This window comes from Nansenia antarctica, assembly GCF_963989245.1.
Source record: "Nansenia antarctica genome assembly, chromosome: 1".
Classification (NCBI taxonomy): domain Eukaryota; kingdom Metazoa; phylum Chordata; class Actinopteri; order Argentiniformes; family Microstomatidae; genus Nansenia; species Nansenia antarctica.
This window is the reverse complement of record NC_137674.1, coordinates 45948250-45972164: the sequence shown is the minus strand read 5'-3', so window position 1 is coordinate 45972164 and position 23915 is coordinate 45948250. Positions and strand designations below refer to the sequence as shown.

The following is a 23915-nucleotide window of genomic DNA, read 5'->3' as shown; positions in this document are numbered from 1 at the left end:
AGACAAAAACAAGAGAGGTCAAATGAGCTGAATGCTCAAACTAATTCCTGAATTAATATGGTTATTTCATTGTTATTTCATTTTGGGTTTCAAATTCCAAGTCTTAGGTCAGTTAAAGGGGAAATCTGGGATTGGTATATCCATGTTTTGGCTTCTAAATAAGATACTGTAAATATCCATTGATTCTTGAAGAATGTATGTTATAAATGCCTCATGAGATTAGTTAATGTGTTTTGCTCCATTAGAACCCATAGTATAATATTGTTTTACTCTATTGTTTGTAAACAATATAATAGTAAACACACACTTTATAACTTAAAAACATGGTTAAAACGTAGATTTTTTTTTTTAGCATTCTGGGGGTGCAGTATGTAAAAAGTGCTGTCGGAAGTTGTAAACAAGTCCACACCCCTTCGAAACATTTTGCACTCCATGACCCTCTTCCTCTGCCCATGCTATTTTTTTTACAAACCGGTATGCACGCATTGCACAAAATGAGTTAGCTGAATAGTTTTCGATTTCAGCATTTTGCAGGTGAGCAGTGGGCATTCAATTATCACTTGTTGCATTCCATTTTTTATAATTGAGCTCCATGTGAAACACGTCTCTCTGTCCACCTGTAGACTCTGCATGTCTCTGGTGAAATTCACTGGACCTCCCATCATACATTTTCGATGGGTGCACTGTCAGACTCATCCTCATCTGCAGTTTGTTCCACATTACATTCTTAGTTGTAACTCTACGCATATCAACTTGTATTCTACAGTTATATTACAATCACTATTTCAAGGATTATTTGAGCCCAAAACCCACATTTATTTGAAATGTTTCATCTTGAAGTGACAAAACTTCTAGCATGATATTTTGGACTAGTCCCTCAGCTCCAGTTGTTTTGGAAAATCTAATGACGACAGGGGATTCATTACTTGACTGACAGGATTACATCTGCTGTGCGTGGGAGAGAGAAAGAGAGAGAGAGAGAGAGCGAGAGAGCACTACACGGCAGTTGCATCTGTTTCTCTGTGAAGTACTGTATTTGTTATGGACTGGTTGTTACTGATACTGGTGACTGCGCTGTTTCACTTTGTAAAGTCTTTAAAGCTTGGTAACATAAAGTTTTACTTCATTGAGGTAGAGGGTAAAGCCTACCTTATTTTAAATAGTTTCACTGCAGCAAATAACTGGCCAAAATACCTGCACCACCTAATGTCCTAACAACCCCCCAGGAGGGCTCTATTATTAGAAGGGCTGGATAGGGGCACACAAGTGCTATTCTTATCTTCCTCAGTCAGCTCTTCTTCAGCCTGATCTGGACCAAAATATTCCAATACACACAGCTCACTCTAACAATTAGTTATTGCTTTTTTGTTGTTGTTGTTGTTGTTGTTGTTGTTTTTTACCAAACCTTGGTTCACCCAGAAGGTAAAGTGCATTTTGGGGTTGCATAGCAACTGGCAGCAGACTCTGAATAATGGAAGGGGAATGGAATCATACTGATGCCAAGAGATTGTGCTCTAATGTCTTCTAAAGGCCAATGCACACGGCGTGCATTTTGTCGCACGACAACATTCGATTCTCAATTCTTTGAATTATTTCAATTGGTGTGAATGGAGAATCGAATGTTGTCATGCGACAATATTGCATCGCACGTGCATTGTCTCATTCAAAACAATGGAATCGAATTCGGCGGTGCGACAAAATCGGGGCCGTGTGCATTGGCCTTTAAGGTATGCTACATGCCAGACTAGCAATAGGACATCCTTAAAACATTTACTTTTACGGTCATTGTCACAGGAAATCATTGCCTATATAATACTTACTAGTTTTTACATATTAGTGTCTATGTAGACATCATTTAAGAATATACAGTTGGCTACATGGAAATCAAAAACAAATACTATCCAACCTATTGTTAACTTTAAGGCACACACATATGTATTATTTTGATCACATATTTTGACAATCTAGAAGCTGAGTGAAAAGGAAGATACTCCATAAGGAATTTCAAGAACAATAATGATTTGGACAATAATCAGAAGATAGTGTTTTTGAGTCAGTAAAAGCTGATGATTATCTTCTTCTCTAGTCTTCATTCTTTTCATCTAAAAGCCAGTGATATAAAAACATAGGCCTATTACATTTGATCAATTTGTCAAGTCACATCATTATACATGAATTCAACTTCAGATGTTATGTGTGCAACTCAAGTCTGTGTGAATCAGGAAAACTACTAAATCTCAACTCAACAGCCCTAAATAATCCTAACAGTTAAAGCCCATGTGAAGAATGAAACACAGGTAAAAAATTAGACATACATTTATTTCCAATAATGGGAATAATAATAATAATAATAACAGTTCGGAATCGAACTCAACACAAGTGGTCACATGACCAACTAACACAAGTTAACATTACATTATATCTGACTCCAAAATATATTTCATGTTTAATAATGACTGATAATGATTTGCTCATCCCTGTGTGACAGACTCGATCATATCGGATCCTAGATTCAACTCTGATAACCTGGTCATGATTATGTTGTGCTGTTTTAACAGAATCTTTATCTAGCACACAACTTCACATTAATGCACATAAGAAGAATGAGAATTGAGTATCAACAAAATAACACATTTTACAGTTTTAAATGTATTATGACTGTAAGTTTTAACCATATGTAAATGTGTGTCAAGGACAACGCTGGAGAAGAGTACCTGTCACGGGCCTATCCCAAAACTCAAACAATGTCTTGCTGTCCCTCTATTTAAGTATCATTCCCAACAAACGACAAGGTGTTTATTTGTTTATTTAGTTTATTTATTGGAACGATCCCCATTAGCTATACCCATAGGCATGAGCTACTTTTAGTGGGGTCCACATTTAAAACATACATTACAAATAACATTTAACATATAAAACATACTTAAATCACAAATATCAAACATTAAAATATATCATACATCATACAATTTTACATTTGGCATAATATAAAACACATACTGTATATCTAGTTGGAGTCCACATTTAAAACATATATTACGAATAACATTTAGCATATAAAACATACTTTAAATTACAATATCAAACATTAAAATATATCATACATTATACAATTTTACATTTGGCATAATATTAAACACTTAAATCTCTAGTTACATAAAAATAGAACAAATTACAACCATGTTAGAGAGGACTACACATTTCCATCTATGGTGCATCACCATCTAGTGTCACAAGGTGTGAGGCACATTACAATTGCAGGAATTGAGTGAGGGTGCGATTTCCTCAGAATGTCTCAGAATCCCCAGGCTCATTCAACTGTAAATAGGTATACACATTAAAATCAAGGCTGGTGCCACCAAAATCTATCTACATCTGTATCTCAAAAGGACATTGCCCGAGATCTTTTCCTTATTTGGAGAGATGAGCTATTCCTTGATGCATTAAATCGAGCAACAAACGACTCAAAAGACTCAATAGATTTTGCCCCAACATCTGCTGAATTGATAGCGGTCACTTCGTTCGACCACTCCATAGAGTCTGCTCCAGAGTCATGTGATCTCTTGAAGTCGTGTAGTGCTGAGTCGGTGGAGGTAATGGAAAATATCCGCACCCGGTCAGTGTATGACTGAGTGGTGTTGTCCTTCTTGCAGAGGATCATGTAGCACTTGGGTATGAAATGGCAGAAAATGATGCCAAAGTTGGAGACGACGATGGCGGAGGCCTGGACCACTGACCGCTGCTGCAGCTTGGTGACATAAATGGGGATGAAACAGACCCAGACAAACAGGTAGATGACCATGCTGAAGATGATGTAGCCTGTATCGTTGAATCGTTGTGGGACTTTCCTGCCTTTGAGGGCCAGAATGAAGCAGACAAAGGCTAGCAGAGCGATGTAGCTTAGCATGAACCCAAAGCCCCAGTTAGACCCTTCATTGCACTGAAGCTGAATGTCCATGCTCTGTTCTGAGGTGTGGGTTTCAACCTTTGGAGAGTCAAAAAGCAACCAGAAGAGGCAGATTAGCCCTTGGATAGCCGTTCCACAAACTATAATAACTCTGCGCTTATATAGCTTTTTCAGCCTATGCTGTTGATGTTGGTCCATAAGGAAGGCAAGGAATGTACGGAAGGCCTTTACTAAGATGCAAGAGACTGACAATGTAAACCCAAGGCCATACATGGTCTGGCGAGATTTGCAGATTTGATTATTAGGCTTGCCAACAAACAATACCACAGCACCAAAGCTAACAGCCAACCCAACCATCATGACAAAGCAGAGTTCCCCATCGGCTACTTTTAAAACAGCGCTTTGGCGACACCAACTAATTAAGAAAATTATGAGAACAGCAAATATTAGCAGAAACCCTATCCCAGTGAAAACGAGCAGGGCTAGAGCAAATGGATGGTCCCATCTGAAGTAAGCCTCTGTTCTTTGTTGGCAATGGGTCCACCCTCTCAAAGACCAGGTGCCATTGGGACATTTCTGACAGCTTTGAAGGTCTGTAAATATAATAATAATATATAAAAGTCAGAGATTATATTACATTTCACTAAACAGCAATATAAGAAACATAGCTTAGATTCATACATTTCATAATGAGGCCAACCCATAATTGAAGTCCTGCTACATACTCACTGGAACTATTGGTGTAATATCCCTCCTCACACTTGGTGCAGTTGTAGCAACAATATATCATGGAGATCTTCTTTGCTGTTCCAGGAGGGCATGACTCTGAGCATTTGGACTCAGGAATCTGGCAAAAAGCAACAAAGCATATGTTATACTTTTGGTATCACTTTAGGTAGATATTATTATCAAGGGTTTATAACAGTTTGTCACATCAGTGGGTGTGCACATCAGAAGCATTTGTTAAAGGGGCAATCTGGGATTGGTACATCATTTTTTAAACTTCTGAATTAATGATATACTCTAGCCATTGATTCTGAAGAATATAACTTGGTTTACTCCATTGTTTGTAAACAATGTAATTGCAAACACTATAAAAACTGTATAGCATCACAGCATTGTGAAAACTATCATTTTGATCCGCTTAAGGGACCATTCATAGTCGATGAATTTGACAGTGGTTACATTTCTCCAGCCCCATCCCTCAGCTGTTTACCAACAAAACGTGCCAGGGTGATTGCTTCAATGTTTTTTGAATACTATGCAAGTATTAATACAATTATAAAGGATTAACAACCTATCTTAAGGCAACATTATGTTATACAGTCCTCACGTAATGTTTTAGTCATTGCTGCAATGCCTGTTTGGCAAACCAGGAAATGTTAGCATGCATTTGTAACCTGATAACCACATTCTTATCAGGATTATGAATTTAAACAAGCTTCACTGATTGGTCTCTTTTCTAATACAATGTCATAGTATTTCCTAGTATTAAACTTCTCAAGAAGAAAATACATTTATGTTTTATTTATACTGTATGGCTTCCTTGTATTGATTTACCATCACCCGCTAGCAGTTATGAAACATTGAACTAACACCCACTCTTACTGTTTTATTTGGAGTTCCCCAGTCTATGTCATCCATGTTGACTTCCACAACATTTTTCATTAGATTATACTGGCCTACAACTCTGAAATGTCTCTCATCTCCTTTCCTGACCCAGCTGATCAAGTCGTAGCCATTCGCAAAGTTGCCAGACTCGTCAAAGAAAAACTGGCGGTTGTCAAGAGTAAAATTAATCTCTTTCAGTTCCTGGAGAAGCTGGAAACAAAGAGAACAATTATTCACATGTGAAGTATTATCAAATAAATGTTAAAGTGTATAATTGTAGGGGTTAACAAGTATTGGGATGGCAATGTGAAAGCAGAGGTCTGTACAGGGAATCTTTATGTTTATTACCTTCCAAGGAGGAAAGTTCCTCTCCCCAGGACAGACAGACTGATTGCATTTGAGCAGCGATCGGAGGGCATAAGCAATTGCCCATACAGCCAATTTCTCACCATATGTCAATCTCAAATTAACAGCATGTGTCAGGAAGTCATCATTTGCCACCTGGGGGTCAGACAGGTTACAGGCCAGTTGAGACTTAAACTTGAGTGCCTCTGGCAAAGGACATAAGGCAGCCGGTTTTCTATCCAGGCATTCCTTATGCTGTTGCACCTCAGGGGAACACCCGAACCTCAGGTCTTTGTACTCCTCAATGAAGTGGTTGACAGCTCCCGGTCCTGGTGCCATATTCTGTAGGTACTGCTTGAACCCTGGGTTCTGACCCGTGATGAAGCTGAACCCAAAAATGTCCCCGACCATGTTGATCCCCTTCATTGTGGCTAACGGCCGAGACATGGACCACGCATCACTGGCTACCCAGGTCCTGGAAATTCCCTTCTTGATCATCTCTTCAAACAGCTGCATCACACGTTCTGCCTTCAGGATGAGCAAGACCACGCGCGCCTTGGAGGATTGAATTCGGTCTGCCACTTCCTGGATGCGCCGATCGCTCTCACTGTGGGCCAGGTTATGGGGGAGGACCTCTTTGAAGGCAGTGCATATGTGCACCTTTTCCGCATCTTTCAAAAAGCTCTCGAGAGCTGCTTTGCCGTAGTCGTCGTCCCCGTATACAACACCCACCCAGTCCCATCCAAAGTGGGCCATGAGCTGGGCTAGTGCATGTGTCTGGTGGATATCACTGGGAATGGTGCGCAAGAAGGATGGAAAACGTGCCTTGTCATCCAGCAATGTTGCAGATGAGGTGGTACTGATCTAGTAGGGAACAGAGAATTTATGATTTATGTTTTCATTTTTTCTAAGTATACATTTTTTTTCCTAGTATATGGCCAGTTTGTCTATTCAATATACTGTTGCATATAGAAATATACATTGTAGAATTTGCATTACAGTAGCTAAGCCTCACTGTTTAATTCAATATTCTATTTTGTTTTTGACAATTATTGTTCTCAACTGCTTTTTTTTTTGCTTTGCTAGGTACTGTATGGTACTACATGTATGGTACTACTGTAGGTACTGTATGGCAAATATAGGGTTATAGGGTTCTGTGGCATTAAGTTTAGGTAGGAACATTATTACATAAAATGAGCTGCACAGTAAGCGTTGACTCACTTGAGGAACCATGTAAAGACTCAGAAGCCTGGCCACAGTGATTGACATCTCAGAGTAGCGTGCACCAATGATGGCCTTTACTGGTGGCGGTTCTGTGAGATCACACTGAATTGTCAGGGTGTCATTAGTGGCAAGCAGCTTCCCTGTACTCTGGAGAGCCTTGGTGGCGTCAGCACATGTGTCACAGATGACATAGCCAAGACGAACCCCCGGGAGGAAACCAGAGTCGTTGATTGTATCAATGGTGTGAATGATAGCCAGGCTTCGTGTGAAGGAGAGCAAATTGAAACTGAATCGGAGAACAACAGATGACATTAACAAATTAATAGCGTAAACAGATTGAAAGCCTATCATTTGAAAGCATAACAAATGCAAATGATGGGAATTTCATTTCAACAACAGTATTATATATTTTAATGCAATGTTTTATTTACACATTTTCCTTTGAATCAACTGATAATAATAATTTAAAAAACTAAAAATGTAACACTTGTCTATGAACCTCAGTAACTCGCTTAACAATTGTATCAAGTTACCCCAAGTGTCACAATTGGCACCATAACCTTTTGTATCTACCCTTTGCTTATTTCCTTGAATTGAGGTCTTACAGTAACAACATACCTTTTCTGTAATTTACAGTAGCTATGGAATTTATTATCAATTATGTTTTCTAATTGAATTATAATAGTCCCATTGGAATATTTGACAACATAACATTTTTGACAACATAACATTTGTCTCAACAATGTATTAATTGCACATTGCCTTGAAATGTTACACAGAGGTTTCCCTATGTATCTCAACTGCAACCGATGGGTAGTAGGTTAGTATGTCTTTCATCCATGAGTATTTATACTATGACACTTACAGTACTGTACATGGCTCTAAGATTAAGTCAACTTACTCTGTGCAGTTAAATCTCTCTGGTTGTGTTCGATTGTGCAGGGTCTCCACCTTCGCATGGTAGGGATTTAGCACCCCAATCAGAACATCACCTGGAGCTCTAGCCCCACACTGGGACTCAAAATAATCACAGCATGTCCCCAAGCCCACCAGTACAAATGCACACAAGGTATAGCAATATCCACAGGAGAGCATAGTGCACCAGGGAGGAGGTGATCTCAGAAACAAAAGAGAGCCAAGTGAAGCTGAACCGTAAACCCGTCTGTTGAGAATCCCTTTCCTTTTAGAATCCCTTTCCTTTTAGCCACTGCCCCCAAAAAAGGTGTTGGTTCACTTTTAGCATTGATTTATGTTCATTGTTATGCATATGAGAAAACTTAATGTAGATTCCTGGAAGGAAATTGACCAACTGAATTATTATGCTACGTAGGTGAAGTTTACCTTTACTGAAAGTAGGTTGATGAGTTACTGAATGATTCCCTATCTTTGTGTCACAATCTATTCTTCTCCATTGTGTGTTTACAGTCTCACAATGTGTTGTCATGACATGAGGCCATAAGTAGTATCACATTTCACTTGGAGACTGAGACCTCTCACTATATCTATTTATCTTGATTTAAGCTATAAAATAAAAAAGTGGGGTGATGCAATGTCCCAGAAATATTAACTTTGTTGAGTTAAATTGAATTTGTGATGCTGAACTGAAGTGTTTCTCATAGGTTTGTGTTGTCATTGGGCCACCATAACAATAACGTTTCACATTGAAACATTTGAACAAAATCATATTTCCATTTTAATTATTCCTTTGGGAATAAGTCTGCTAATGATTAAACAAGCATATCTATAGTTGCTATTTGGCTCTTGATTAATTGAATGATGGCAAATATTACACCAATATTGCAAAGATTATTTCACAGGTCTATAAAGGTATTCTTCTGTTCTTCATAAAGCATACAGCAAGCATACATACTCATTATCATAAATAGTTCAGCAAAGAGTCCTAGTGTTGTGCAACTGGAAGTTAATTCATATTACTTTTTTTTACAATGGTACTTTCTAGCATCTGTTTGTGAATCTTACTGATAAGTAATTCTTAGGTAATAACCATTTCATTACTCATTTTAAATTTTCAGGCAACTAATTAAGTGACTATAAAATGATGCTGTGAAATTTTCGACTGAATTCTTGTCAATAAAACAGAGAAACATTTTATGTGTTTTTTTCTTATTTTTGGTGATAATGAAATTGTAAGGTGTAAGCCACCAACCTATTCAGAATGATAAACATGTTTTTTTCTTATTTTTGGTGATAATGAAATTGTAAGGTGTAAGGTGTAAGCTACCAACCTATTCAGAATGATAAACATGTTAGTTAACATGCATAGGCTATGTTTTTTTATTAGATAACTGTTAGTATATTAGCATTGGTGGTGTACAATATACAATATTGAATGTGATGTAAAATATATTACTAAAAGAGAGACAGAAAGTTAGAACTCTATGCTATTAAGCCCAGATTGTGGTATTTATTCAATAGCTTCCCATCAATAAGATCACACAATGGTAAGTTTTGTAAAAGCATATAGATTCTATGGTGACTTGATCATCCTACATATCAAGGTTTGACCTTCCAATTGCTTCTTCCTCCAACCTCTTTGGCATATAATCCATGTTTGGCGTTATCTTCGACTACTTCCTTGTGTTCCATGGTCCATCACATTCAGCAAGAGAGACAAACACGCAGGCTCGGCCTATGGTGGATTTCTCTTTAATTGTTGAACTGTATATATTGAAATGACCTTGTGAGCTCAAGGACCCAGAGGGAGGGTCCTGTCTGAGCAGATTAGCACATTGATCACCCTTTGATCACCTGTTTTTTCTGCTCAAGATTCATCATTTGTGTGGCCTGGGGTGGTTCAGTGTCTACAGTGCACACACATGGCCATGTCGGCATGGGTTTGAATCCGGCCCATGCCCTGCCATACCTGTCAACATTGGGATTTGAAAATAAGGAATACCCCCCCCCCGCGCACGCGCCCCCGGGCCATCCTCCCCCCCCCCCCCACCGTCCACATACCATACCCCTTACATTTAGACAAGGGTACACACAGTCAATCACCGGCGCCCCCCTCCCCTCTCTGGAGGAGCTGTACAACACACGCTGTCTCAGGAGGGCCTCCAAGATCTCCAGGGACCCGACCCACCCTGGGCACGTACACTTTGTCAAGCTGCCCTCGAACAGGAGGTACAGGACCCCGGCCGCTAAGACAAACAGACTGAAGGACTGCTTCTACCACAGGGCCGTCAAGGCCCTGAACACAGAAAAGGCCTAAGTTCTGGGCCCAGGACAGTCCGGACGGATTGTATGGCAGCTAGTGCTGAGGCACAAACATGTACATTTTCAAGCCTGCAAACTGTGACACTTTAAAATAATGTGAAAAAATACTCTTTGTGCAATATGACAACCCTAGTTGACTATCTGTGCAGTATAGTACAGTGGATTGTGTACATAGCCTTTATTGATGTAAACCAGCTCCGTACCTTCTTGTGATTTTATGCATTTATGCTTTTTCTATTTTTTTTTTTTTTTTTTTTCCTTTCCTAACACCAGGGGAGCCACCCCTCCTAAATTTCGTTGTTTGGTACCTGTACTGTAGCAATGACAAATAAAGTCCATTCCATTCCAATCCTTAAAATCACCAATAGGCAACCACTTGCTTGCACAACTATTGTATTAACTAGTTCCTGCCCTGCTGACATGCTCTCTCTCCTTACTTTCCTGTCTGTCTTAACTGTATCTGTCCAATAAAATGAATATGATTTTTTTTTTGATTGACGGGTGGTAGCTTTCACTAAATCGACGGCACACGTGTGGCCCCCTCTAGTGGTTGTGGCCCGAAACAACCGCATAGAGTGTTTATGCCAGCGGCCAGCCCTGCACACACGCTATGACAATATTTGTCATAGCGTGTGTGCAGGGCTGGTCGCTGGCAATGAACAGTCTTTAATTACAATTAATTACTTGCCACTTGAGTTTTTACCGGTTGTGTTTATTTCCTTGGACTGGATTTACTGGAATATTTAACTTTAATTTCCTGGAGTGTTATCTTTCAGAGCATAGTTAGACAAACACCTGTCATATGAAATAGACAAAAGTATGCATACAATGTTATGGTAAGAACAGGTTTTGTTCAATGCAGATTCTATGGCCGTCACCTGCTGTTCACACACACACACACACACACACACACACACACACACGCACACGCACACGCACACGCACACGCACACGCACACGCACACGCACACACACACACACACACACACACACACACACACACACACACACACACACACACACACACACACAGAGTACTTCGCTGTTAACGCTTTTATTGTGAAGGCTGAGGGTGGGCTGCAAACCCGGAAGAAAAAAAAATCTACTGCCTCTGTCAATATCAGCGGCTAATCATGAGTCCAAGCATCCTGAGTCGAGCAGGGAGAAACATCACACCACGGTTACCTTTTCCATAGGGAGAGAAGGTAATCTATATCAATATCATTTGCCTAGTATTGCAACTATCTGCAATATTGCCTCTGTGTTCCTCAGATACGTGCGTTAATGCATCACTCAGACCTGCAGGTGTCTTAGAATAGCTACAGAAGCTAGCCAGCCACTGTCTGTACATTCCCTCATCAGTCGTGTCTTTTTAAAAATTACTTTATTTTATCTTTTGACGTGTTTTAACTATTATCAACTTGTCATTCATGGAGAATGCCATGGCATTAGATGAAGCTTTCTTTGCATTGCAACTGCACGGTGAGTTGGGCCACCCTGTTAGGTTGTCATCGGTTCTCCTTGACTTGTGAGCTAGCCACAGTGCCTTGATCCGTATAGTGAAATACTTTTCACATTTCACATTAACGATGGCATTTGACATGACCAATTGCATCAGTTAGACCAGGGGTCGGCAACCCAAAATGTTGAAAGAGCCTCTAACTGTTAGACCAATAGCGTTCCCTCTCTCAAGGGGCTGTTCCTCAACATTGCTGGTTGCTGTCCTAAACAATAACCCCATTATTCTTGACTTGATTCACTGTGTAGAGCTGGCAAGGTATACACTGGGATCCTGTTGACACTGTTGTTCATCACATGGTGGTTGTCACCCCACCCCAACCCCCAGAGTCACATGCTTGGTGGTTGTTACCCCACCCCAACCCCCAGAGTCACATGCTTGGTGGTTGTTACCCCACCCCAACCCCCAGAGTCACATGCTTGGCATCAAATGGAACAGGTGGCAAAGGAAAGGCTCTTCCTTTCTCAGTAGGGCTGGGCAGGATGTGTGGTTAAACATACCCTGCCACCAGGTAGCCTAGGCATTTGCGCTGCTGTCACTGTCGTTGTGCCATTCCAATGAGGAGATTTGAGGTGGATTTGTAGCAATATAAGATGTTGACTGTTAGCTGTAGTCTGTATACAAAGTATGTCAACAAAGACTCCTTAAGATCCTCGGTTTTACAAAGTGTTTCTGAATGTGACATGGAGCTTATGGAATATGTCGGTACCAGATATACAACAACAAAAAAAGGCTGCCTAAGCTTTCTAAAGTTCATTTGGGATCTATTTGTGTGTGTGTGTGTGTGTGTGTGTATGTGTGTACACGTGTAGGCTTACACGTGTGCGTTTAAACAAGCCAAGCTGTCAATCCACCTCATGCACTGTGTGTCAGTGTATGTGCACTCAAACCTGTACTCAGACAGTTTTTCCTGTATAACGCATAAAGCAGAGGCCTTTACATAAGCTTAATTGCAAAAAAATGTTGGAAACATTCCTTTGAGATTCTCGTCCATGATGACATGATTGCATCATGCAATTCCAGCAGACTTCAAGTGCACTTTCAAGCTTTGAATCTCCTGTTGTACCACATCCCAAAGGTGTTCTACTGGATTCAGATCCGGTGACTGGGAAGGCCAGTGAAGAACACTGAACTCATTGTCATGTTCATGAAACCAGTTTGAAATTGACACAACTTTTTCTTTGTGACATGGTGCATTATCATGCTGGAAGTAGCCATTAGAAGATGGGTTCACTGTGGCCATAAAGGGATGCACATGGTCAGCAACAATTCTCAAATAGGCTGTAGCATTCAAGTGATGATTGATTGGTATTAACGGGCCCAAAGTGTGCCAAGAAGACATTCCCCACACCATTACACCACCTCCATGAACGAGATAGGTGTCCAGTTGTTAATAAAGTGCTAAGTGAATGTAGAATACTTTTAAATGGAGGACAGTGTCTCCACTTATTAACATAGGCTTCAGAGCAAGATGGTGAGGCTTTGCCCCTGTCTTTTCTGGCAGACCGTGGGATGATGAAGGGGCTTATTGAGTAAGTGGGCCGGTGCCACGGGCCTCCCTGCCAAGTTCTGATCCTTGGCAAAGCTGGGTGATAAGCACATGACCTGAGGAATTCCCCACGTTGCCCTTTAGCAGGGACAGTAGGCCTAGCTGGCGCCCACAGACTGTAGGCCCGGCCACACACATTGTTTTGTATAGGCCTAACCCCTTTCTTTGACCCTTATTCTTTAGCCAATACAATAGCCTATTGAAACAAACAGAGCACCTTTTGAAAGGGTAGTGCTACGATCAAAACCAGTGGCCGATACTGGATAGATTTATATGCATCAAACACTTGTGTCGCGTTGTTTTCAGTTTTTTTGTTTTATGCTATAGGCTATGATGATTGTTTATGTCCATGCAGTAGTAAGTAAGTAAAGCTTTATTTATATAGCACCTTTCATACAAGAAATGCAGCTCAAAGTGCTTTACAACAGGAATAAGAACATTAAGTGAATAAAAAACATATATAAAACATTTACATGCATAGAATGAATATAAAAGCAGGGGAAAACAGTAAAAAGAAAAGGTAAAGGTCAGTCTTTCTATACTTCCCATTGGTTTTCACCACAAACATCAGTTTTTGGAAAAGGTCTGTCTCAGTCTCTGTGTACGTTCTCAGTCTCTGTGTACGTTCTCTGTCAAGGAAATTACCCACAAACTATCCTAGCTTGTCTTGCCGGATCGTTGAGGCTAGTACCATTTGTTCTTACAAGATGCACCACAAACACGATATCACAGTCTTGATAGTGTACTGTGTAAATTTAGGGCCATCTCATGTAGAGAGAATTCGTCGCTGCATGGCTCAATTGATCTCATAATGTTAGAAAACTGTGTTTCAGCATTGGTGTCTAAGAGTCTTTTTTGAACTACCGTTTGTATTCTAGTCTTTGTTAAGATTAGGTTAGTATCAAAAAACACACAGTAATGGTCAGAGATAGCAGGCATTTCATGTGCTGATACGTTATCAATGTTCTGCCCTGTTGTTATTACCAAGTCCAGGGTGTTGCCATGTTGATGCGTAGCTTGATGTATGTGCTGTAGGCACTGTACATAGCACATTTACAGTACATGTTACAGTACATGTGCCATTCCACTGTTAACTTGTCATCGGCACCCTGTTGCTGTTGGGGTCCTGTGCATTATTGTTATTATTATTAGGCTATTATTATTCATCTAATTAAGCTGCATTCTCCGCATGACAAGTCTTATTGCTGTTGAGTTGCCGGGTGAGAGAGGTCCCCATACTCTAGAGGTGATTGACAAGTGGGAGTGATTCTCTCTCTCTCCCTCTCTCTTTCTCTCTCGCTTGCTCGCTACAGGGAGTCAGGAATGCCATGCCACAGGAGTCTGGGCTTTAAATAGCCACATGGTCCGACTCTGGAGATCAACAGGACAGGGAAAGCAGAGAGGAGGTGTTTAGTGGCGATTGGAAGAGACACCCCAAGCTTGTTGCCCCAAGTCAGTTTAGGGCTGAGCCTTTCGGACCAGGGGTCCAGGGTACTACCTGTGCTTCTCTTTGTCATGGATAACATGGACGACCACCACCCAGAAGAGGGCGAGCAGGACAGTGAGTGTAGGTGTGGATGGCAAGAGGAGGAATTGGATGGTGGCTGTGTCTTGCTTTCATGCCTTTCTTTAGGCTGTCTCTGCCATTTTTAGCTACCTCTTTCTCTCTCTCGAGTTAGTTTCTCTCGCACACGCACACAGGCACACGCATGCACACAAACAACAATATTCCGTCATCGTTAACCTTAGCTCTCATCTTGCGAATAGCCTTTTCCCATTGCGTTGATTGATGTGTGTTTAGGCCTTCACTTCACATTAGCATCTGTGCTGAAGTATTTTTGTTCTTATGGCTCATTGCTCATAATTCACACTGTGCATGAAATGTTGATGTCAAGGGGCAAGCTGATCATTTTGGTGCAGCACTCAATGTTATTAGAATAGGATCGTTGAGAAGGGGGTTAAGATTTGGAATGATTAGCCTAGCAGATAGAAACCAGACGTGGGCCGTTAAAAACTCAGTGAGTTATGCACGCCTAGTTGGCAACATACAGTAAGTTTCTTCATTGTGTGAGCTGGATTGCTTCACATTAAAACATTTTCCTGGCGGTCCGAAAGGGTCAATTCAGGACTGTTTTCTATTTCATTTTTTGGAAATTCTATTGTTGATGACACATCCGAAATGTGCGGCGGTCTTCAGCTTCTGAAGCCTAACTGCAGGTTTTGACTAGAATTCTAATTAGTTTTTCGAATACAACGTTCCTGGTTTTATTGTTCACATGCTCCAAAGGATATAATTATAATCTCTTGCTCTGCTAGTTTGTGGAATGAAGACATTGTTTTGTTGATCTGCTCTATTAAACGTGTTAACCAGGCCTCTGTGCTCTGCCATCCTCAGACCCAGGGGGGGAGATGACCAAGGAGGATGTCCCGGAGTCTTCAGAGGGGGACTCCGTCCTGGGCAGGCACAGCAGGCTCGCCCACAGTGTAGAGCGCCCCATCATCCACCAAGTGGCGTCGGCCCCCATGCCCAGTGACTGTGGTAAGGACAGGACGGTCACATGGGATGGTACCTCAGTAGTGGCTAGGCCTTCGCCTGCTCTGGTCTCAAAATAAAGGACAGGTGAAAGCAATGGAGTTGAGCGCCCACTGGGGAGTGGCTTGTTAGCGGCTTGTTTTTTTGCATCACGAAGGAAGGAAGGAAGAAAGGATGGATGGATGGATGGATGGATGGATGGATGGATGAGTTTTGTGTGTGTCCTGTTACAAACAATAAAAGTGCGATAAAAAGAAAAAACAAGAAACAATAAAAATACAATACATAAAAAAGACCATAAAAATCCTACACAGATAAAGTTGAGTGGAATTCAATTGGGAAGTAAAAAAAAAAGGAAAGGAAAATAACTATTGCTTTTGAAAGGCAGAAAAACGAATTGTTTCATATCCAATGTCAGGTGTGATTTCATTCTCTGGACAAAACACATTAGGATTGAGCGCAGTGAGATTATTACGTGAGACAAGTGATTTGATAAAACACTGCTCCCTTTGGCCTCTGCTTTAGAGCATATTGTTGTGCCCTATTTACAAAGTTTCTCTCTGTCTCTCTCTCTGTCTCTCTCTCTCTCTCTCTCTCTCTCTCTCTCTCTCTCTCTCTCTCTTTGTCTAGCTCTCTCTCTCTTGCTCTCCCCCCTACTCTCTCTCTCTCTCTCTCTTTCTCGCTCTCTCTCTCTTTCTCGCTCTCTCTCTCGCTCTCTCTCTGTCTCTCTGTCTCACTCTCTCTCGAATGACACACACACACACACACACACACACACACACACACACACACACACACACACACACACAACTGTGTTGGTTGAGAACAAAGACTTTTAGTCAGGTGGCCTAGATGAGATAAGTGATTGGGAGAGGTGGCTTTACCAGCTCACTTCCACGATTGACAGTTGTTTGTATCTAATCACAGTCCTTCACCCAGAATTAAGGTTAATGATGATTAATGATGGAGGAACCTCCCTCTGCCTCTCTCTCTCTCTCTCTCTCTCTCTCTCTCTCTCTCTCTCTCTCTCTCTCTCTCTTTCTCTCACACTCTCTTTCACTCTCATGCTCTCTTTCTCTCTCTCTTTCTATTTCTCATTCTAATCCCCATGGAATCATTTTGCAAGGACAGTTCTAGTAAACAAACTATACTCCAAATACTTGGCTTTTAGGATTCCTCTAGTCCTTTAACTAGTTATGGAAAATATGTCCTTATGATTTGAGTTGGGCCATGGAAGGTAAGGCCACTAACATGTGAAGCTCATTTTCTCTTTATTGATTTATCCTATGCTTGGTTTGGGTCATCCTTATACTTTCAATTTCGACTCATTTTCAACTGAATTATGACTGAAGGTGAATCAGCGAGGCAATCTCCACCAGGTCGATGGAAGAAAGATGACAACAGTCTTCTTCTTCTTCTTTTTTCTCCAACTCTGAGACGAGGATTTAGACTTAAAGCCACTGTTGAAGAGTGAGAAAAAGTTGCTGCATTAAAGTACCATTTATAAAGAAATACTGTGCTTGAGGAGAATAGTTGTTCTGTTGTTCCTTGTGAAACATATAGATTCACATCTGGAGGAATACTGTGTGTGGATATCCAAGATCCAAAAGTGTTTAGTTGGCAGACAGTTGTTTTTGGGGTTTTTTGTAACCGAAGAAGCCTGTTATCAAACACACACACACACACACACACACACACACACACACACACACACACACACACACACACACACACACACACACACACACACAGGTGTACACAGTGCATAATTTACATGGTTGGTGTGCCACAATGAGCTGAAGCCTACAGTATGCATTTGCTATCAGCAACCAACACACGTCCTAGCTAATGATGCTAGCCCAGCCAGGTGCCTCTTTATGTGTAGATAGGCCAGATTGGTGTGTGTGTGTGTGTGTGTGTGTGTGTGTATATAATAGTATTATTATTATATGTTTTCCCTCCTCCAGAGTTCTCCTTCTTTGACCCCAGTGATCCCCAGTGCAGGGAGGTTCTCCTGGACCCCAGTACCACCGTACCGGAGCTGTTCGCCGTACTCAGGCAGTGGGTGCCCCAGGTCCAGAAAAACATCAGCCTCATCGGAAATGAGGTGAGGGTGAACACTTCCTAATTCAGCCCCTGAGAAAGTAAACCATGCTGCGTCTTATTCATAGCCTTATATTAGTTTCTCTTGGGGAATTAAAGCAGCTAAGCGTACCTAGACCTGGGGACCACACATCACAAATGAGTGAAATACCCTCACCCTGAAAACTGAAAGCAATTTTCAGAGTTCAAAGTTATCTAATGTCTCAAAGAAGTATCTATTCAATGCTGTTGAAATTGGCACTTTCCACGTGCTTGTCGCTAATAGCTCAGTGATAAATCCAGTAAAGTTGGCCTTGCTGTAGGGTAAAAACGTGCTCTCTGCATTCCCCCTTTGATGGAACAACAATTAGTTTGAGTGGTGCTGGTTTAGTCTCATCAGATGACCTGAGGTGGACAGCCTGCAGTGCTGCCTGTGATGCCTGCTGCTGTTTGTCCTCTGGTAGATCCTCCAGAGGGGCTGTGGTGTGAATGACAGGGATGGCCTGACGGACATGAGCCTCCTGCACTACTGCAGCAAAGCAGGGGCACCCGGCATTGGTGAGAAGAAGGAAAAGAGAGAGTGTGTGTGTCTGTATGTGTGTGTGTGTCTGTGTGTGTCTGTCTGTGTCTGTCTGTGGTGTGTCTCTCTGTGTGTGTCTGTGTCTGTGTGTGCATGTGTGTCTGTGTGCGTGTCTTTGTCATTGTTCGCTAGCAGTCCGTCTCTCTCTCCTGTCCGTCTCTCATTCCTGTCCGTCTCTGTTTCCTGTCCGTCTCTCATTCCTGTCCGTCTCTCATTCCTGTCCGTCTCTCATTCCTGTCCGCCTCTCTCTCCTGTCCGTCTCTCTGTCCTGTCCGTCTCTCTCTCCTGTCCGTCTCTCTCTCCTGTCCGTCTCTCATTCCTGTCCGTCTCTCTCTCCTGTCCGTCTCTCTCTCCTGTCCGTCTCTCTCTCTCCTGTCCGTCTCTCATTCCTGTCCGTCTCTCATTCCTGTCCGTCTCTCTCTCCTGTCCGCCTCTCTCTCCTGTCCGTCTCTCTGTCCTGTCCGTCTCTCTCTCCTGTCCGTCTCTCTGTCCTGTCCGTCTCTCTCTCCTGTCCGTCTCTCATTCCTGTCCGCCTCTCTCTCCTGTCCGTCTCTCTCTCCTGTCCGTCTCTCTCTCCTGTCCGTCTCTCTGTCCTGTCCGTCTCTCTCTCCTGTCCGTCTCTCTCTCCTGTCCGTCTCTCTCTCCTGTCCGTCTCTCATTCCTGTCCGTCTCTCATTCCTGTCCGCCTCTCTCTCCTGTCCGTCTCTCTCTCCTGTCCGTCTCTCTCTCCTGTCCGTCTCTCATTCATGTCCGTCTCTCTGTCCTGTCCGTCTCTCATTCCTGTCCGTCTCTCTCTCCTGTCCGTCTCTCTGTCCTGTCCGTCTCTCTCTCCTGTCCGTCTCTCATTCCTGTCCGTCTCTCATTCCTGTCCGTCTCTCTTTCCTGTCCGTCTCTCTCTCCTGTCCGTCTCTCTCTCCTGTCCGTCTCTCTCTCCTGTCCGTCTCTCTCATTCCTGTCCGTCTCTCATTCCTGTCCGTCTCTCATTCCTGTCCGTCTCTCTCTCCTGTCCGTCTCTCTCTCCTGTCCGTCTCTCATTCCTGTCCGTCTCTCTCCTGTCCGTCTCTCTCTCCTGTCCGTCTCTCATTCCTGTCCGTCTCTCTCCTGTCCGTCTCTCTCTCCTGTCCGTCTCTCATTCCTGTCCGTCTCTCATTCCTGTCCGTCTCTCTTTCCTGTCCGTCTCTCTCTCCTGTCCGTCTCTCATTCCTGTCCGTCTCTCATTCCTGTCCGTCTCTCATTCCTGTCCGCCTCTCTCTCCTGTCCGTCTCTCTGTCCTGTCCGTCTCTCTCTCCTGTCCGTCTCTCTGTCCTGTCCGTCTCTCTCTCCTGTCCGTCTCTCTCTCCTGTCCGTCTCTCATTCCTGTCCGTCTCTCTCTCTCCTGTCCGTCTCTCATTCCTGTCCGTCTCTCATTCCTGTCCGTCTCTCTCCTGTCCGTCTCTCTCTCCTGTCCGTCTCTCATTCCTGTCCGTCTCTCATTCCTGTCCGTCTCTCTCTTTCCTGTCCGTCTCTCTCTCCTGTCCTCTCAGGCGATGCAGAGACGGCGGCCAGCTTTGCCCGGCAGCTGCTGTCACTGGGGGCGGAGCCTGGGCTGAGGTCACGCTGGACCAACATGAGCGCCCTGCACTACGCCGCCTACTTCGACGTGCCCCAACTCATCAGAGTAGTACTGCAGGCCTCCCAACCTGGGGGTGAGCATTGGGGGGGGGGCAGGGGGGGAGACAGCCTGAGGGAATGGCAGAGACACTGAGGAAGATGGGGGGGCGGGGCGGGGCGGTGGAAACTAGGGAGAGTTTGAGATAAAGGGGGAGTGACAAGAGAACTTGGGGAGAGAGGAAAGAGATTAAGGAGAGGAGAGAGGAGAAGACCTCTGTGCTATATATTAGTTTCCATAGACCAAAACAACCACAAACATATATACGAATACGAGGGCCCGTTATACAACGCATTTTTCAGCACCGTTGACTGTGACTTCTCAGCCATTTGTGTTTGTGAGTGTGTCTCACTCCTGTCCCACCACCTTGGTTTCAGAGGCGGACGCCACCTGCAGCGACTTTGACTTTGGCACCGCTCTGCACATTGCCGCCTCCAACCTGTGCTCCTCCGCCGTGAAGTGTCTCCTGGAGCTGGGCGCCAACCCAGCCTTCAGGGTACGTCCCCCCCCTGCCCTGCCCATCCCCCCTCCCCAAACATAACACTCTGCCTGTTCAGGAGGGTGGAATGTTGCAGAACAGAACAATTTTTTTTTTTTTTCCCCCACTCTTCTTTTTCCACTTGTGGGCTTGGTTGACGTCAAGCAGCATTTTGAGTGTCCTATGCCTAGTTAGGCATGTATGCGCTCCCTGTGCCGAGATGAACCCCGGGGGGGGAAATGGCACAGTGACAAAGGACTGTCAGTCTGACTTATTGAGAGTGTGTCCAGTTTAGCACACATAAGGATGCAAGCATGCATCCACACGTTTAATAGACATTAATGATCACAACACAAACAATATGTATTCTCTCTTTCTCTCTCTCTCTCTCTCTCTCTCTCTCACACACACACACACACACACACACCCACACACTCACTGACATTTATCACCCTCATGAGTCAAAGGCAGTCCACTGTACATAAAGTACACATCTTTTCCATGTCACTCATACACACGCTGTATCTATACTCATGTACTTCCCATACTGATCTGTACATAGACACAGAGGCCCCGTCAAGCGAATGCACACTGTGTCGCCGGAGATGTCACGCATGCCTACCTATTTCACCCTACCCGACGCGACTACAATATTCCCCCCCCTCATTCAACTCCCTCCCTCTGGCTTTTTCTTCAAATTAACCATGCAAATTTACCCTCCGTAAACTCATTTTTACACCCCTGCGGAGCACGGGGAGAGAAGAAAGCAGCACCCAGAGTTCAAACAAGGCAACTGGCACATTTTTACCAACCGTGAATTTTAATTATTGATATTATTTACCCCTGGAGAAGCTGTGCCTCGTTTCCACAGCAGTGATGCTTGTTAAGTGCAGAGACTCAGGGGGGGGGAAGAGGTACAGATACCGGCTTGATGACTCCACAGCTAACGAGATACGTTTTACTTGCAGACCTGGGTTCAAAATAGCATTTGTTTTGTTTCAAATACACTGAACCCCAATGTGATTTGGATGTCATCAACAATCCACTCGAGGAATGTTCCATTAGAGTTGTCTAAAAACATTGTTAAACACTGTAAAACTGTTCCACTAATGTGTTCCGGAGGGACTGTTCTCCGAAAATAGGCTAGTTGGACAAATGGATGGTTACATCAGCGTTACATTTTCAATCACTGAACCACCAAACCAGAAACAATCATTAGCCTGATGCTGTTTGCGTGGCAGAGGCTCATTGTGGTGTCATTTGCATTTATGGTTAGGAGGCTATATTTGCACTATAATTAGTGAGGCTGTAGGCGGAGGTTGTAACACTCAACCCGCCCACACCCTCCCACTCTTCTCCTCCATCCTGCTGTGCCTCCCATTCCATTTGATCATGTTTTTTGTATCAGTCAGTCAATTTGACACAGTCTGTCTTATCCTGAAAGTTGTGGTGGGTGTAGCATCGGGAGACATGGCGTTGCGGTCGACCCCAGGAGCAGAGGAGGAGGAGGGTGGAGGAGTTCTTTCATTCTGCGAGAGGAAGAGGCTTCTCCACTGAAGCTGTTGAGATCCCTTTTCATCTATTATCCTTTCGCCTGCTCAACAGACACCTGTAGGTCCGGTAGTGGGAATCTGTCCTCACCGTAACCCCCGAGCTGTTGATGGTCAGCAGACTGAGCCACAGCCTCATCCTGTCATCTCTCCACACACTTCTCCAAAGTTCAACTTTTTTGAACAATCTGTGGTTACCTTATTTTATTAGACTTATTTGATTTCCCCTTGCCTCGCTTTATAATGTTGTTGTTTATATTATCCCAGAAAGTTGAAAATGGCCGTGCGATATGAGACGTTTATATTGATTTGCCTGAGACCTTTGCACACCACGGCACTTGAACTGGAGTGTAAAATGGCTTCGTTCACCCACATATTTAGGCCCCACTCTGAAGTCATTTCAGATACTCAATTTTCTTTCGGTATATCGCATTTCCCATTTGGGCATTTTCCGACTCAGTTGGCACGGAACACTAAACAGGCATTTGTTTGGAATACCAATTTCGCAGACGTGCTTTGAATCATTCTTCCATTTTAGACAGAGAGCTTGGGCTCTGCGTGGTTTATTGCCCCTCCCCTCTTTCTGAGCTCTGTAAAGCTGCTGAGATCTCTGATCTCTGATCCAACTCTGACATTTGCTTTAAATTGATTTCATAAGTGATTCTCAACAGGTGAAATTGACTGTGTGACCTCATGCAGAGTTGTCCATATTTGCATTAGGACAGATGTTCCAGGCCGATATGATATGCCTTCTCCGAGCATCGTATCTGACCATGTGATGGCAGCAGAGAACTATCGGAAACATGGACTGTGCTGCTTGCATCACGGTGGAGCTCAGTGAAGGATACGCACAATTCAACCAGATTTGGCACATTCAGCCAGCCTCAAAACCAAGCGTGGTTGTCCGAGGACTGGAGGGATTCAAGATGATGACAGGTGAAGATTAACATGAACCATTTAGCATTCAAGAGTAGTTCAGGAATACACATACTATTATGCTTTTATTTGCTGTCTTATTGAACAGAAAACCCCTGTTGTACCACAGATACGTTTGTGTCTGCTTTGTCTTTTGGTTTATCGACTGTTGGCTCGTACTACTGTACCAACCTCTGATTTATAGGGGGAGTTGGCTCGTACCACCAGCCTGTGATATATGGGGGAGTTGTATTTTTGGGGGTTGTTATAGCTCTGTCAGCGCTCTCTTTCATGAGCCAGTCATTCAGAAACAGGGGAGAGGTTTCCTGGCTCACAAAGTGATGACTTATCAGTCATTCGACAAATTTGTGCGTGCGTGCATGAGTGTGTCCGTGTGTGCGTGTCTGTGTGCGTGTCTGTGTGCGTGTGTGTGTGTGTGTGTGTGTGTGTTTGTGTGTGTGTGTGTTTGTGTGTGTGTGTGTGTGTGTGTGTGTGCGCGCACGTGTGCGTGTGCGTGTGTGTGTGTGTGTGTGTGCGCGTGTGCGTGTGCGTGTGTGTTTTGGTAGTGCTTTACCAATGCCAGAAGGATTTATGATCTTTGAAGATTCCAAAATGATGTTTGCTATCTTAACCCAAATGATAGTGTTGTGAAAATGTAGGCTTTATTGACAAATGACTGTAGTCCAAGCCTATTTACAATGCAGGGTTTTGGATAGTCGCTCGATGTTAAAGAGCGT

General features: G+C 43.1%; 2 protein-coding genes across 2 annotated transcripts in view; one reads left to right on the top strand and one right to left on the bottom strand.

Annotated features, from left to right (window-relative positions):
• Positions 1-2471: 2471 nt before the first annotated feature.
• olfcb1 (olfactory receptor C family, b1) lies at positions 2472-8182 on the bottom strand (the record flags this gene model as incomplete). The annotated part of the gene is made up of 7 exons (XM_080523283.1): positions 2472-2567; positions 3518-4307; positions 4633-4754; positions 5627-5728; positions 5867-6727; positions 7085-7373; positions 7989-8182. 7 exons carry the CDS (start codon positions 8180-8182, stop codon positions 2472-2474), a joined length of 2454 nt encoding a protein of 817 aa, XP_080379409.1.
• A 3261-nt stretch (positions 8183-11443) lies between these two features.
• Positions 11444-23915, top strand: part of LOC308175777 (CAP-Gly domain-containing linker protein 4) — a 30342-nt gene continuing 17870 nt past the window's right edge. Inside the window, exons 1-6 of the mRNA XM_080550325.1 lie at positions 11444-11529; positions 15788-15931; positions 17893-18032; positions 18472-18565; positions 20111-20272; positions 20613-20731. Of these exons, the coding sequence (XP_080406451.1) occupies positions 15802-15931; positions 17893-18032; positions 18472-18565; positions 20111-20272; positions 20613-20731 (645 nt within the window). The 5' untranslated portion in view covers positions 11444-11529; positions 15788-15801. The remainder of the gene's footprint in view (positions 11530-15787; positions 15932-17892; positions 18033-18471; positions 18566-20110; positions 20273-20612; positions 20732-23915) is intronic.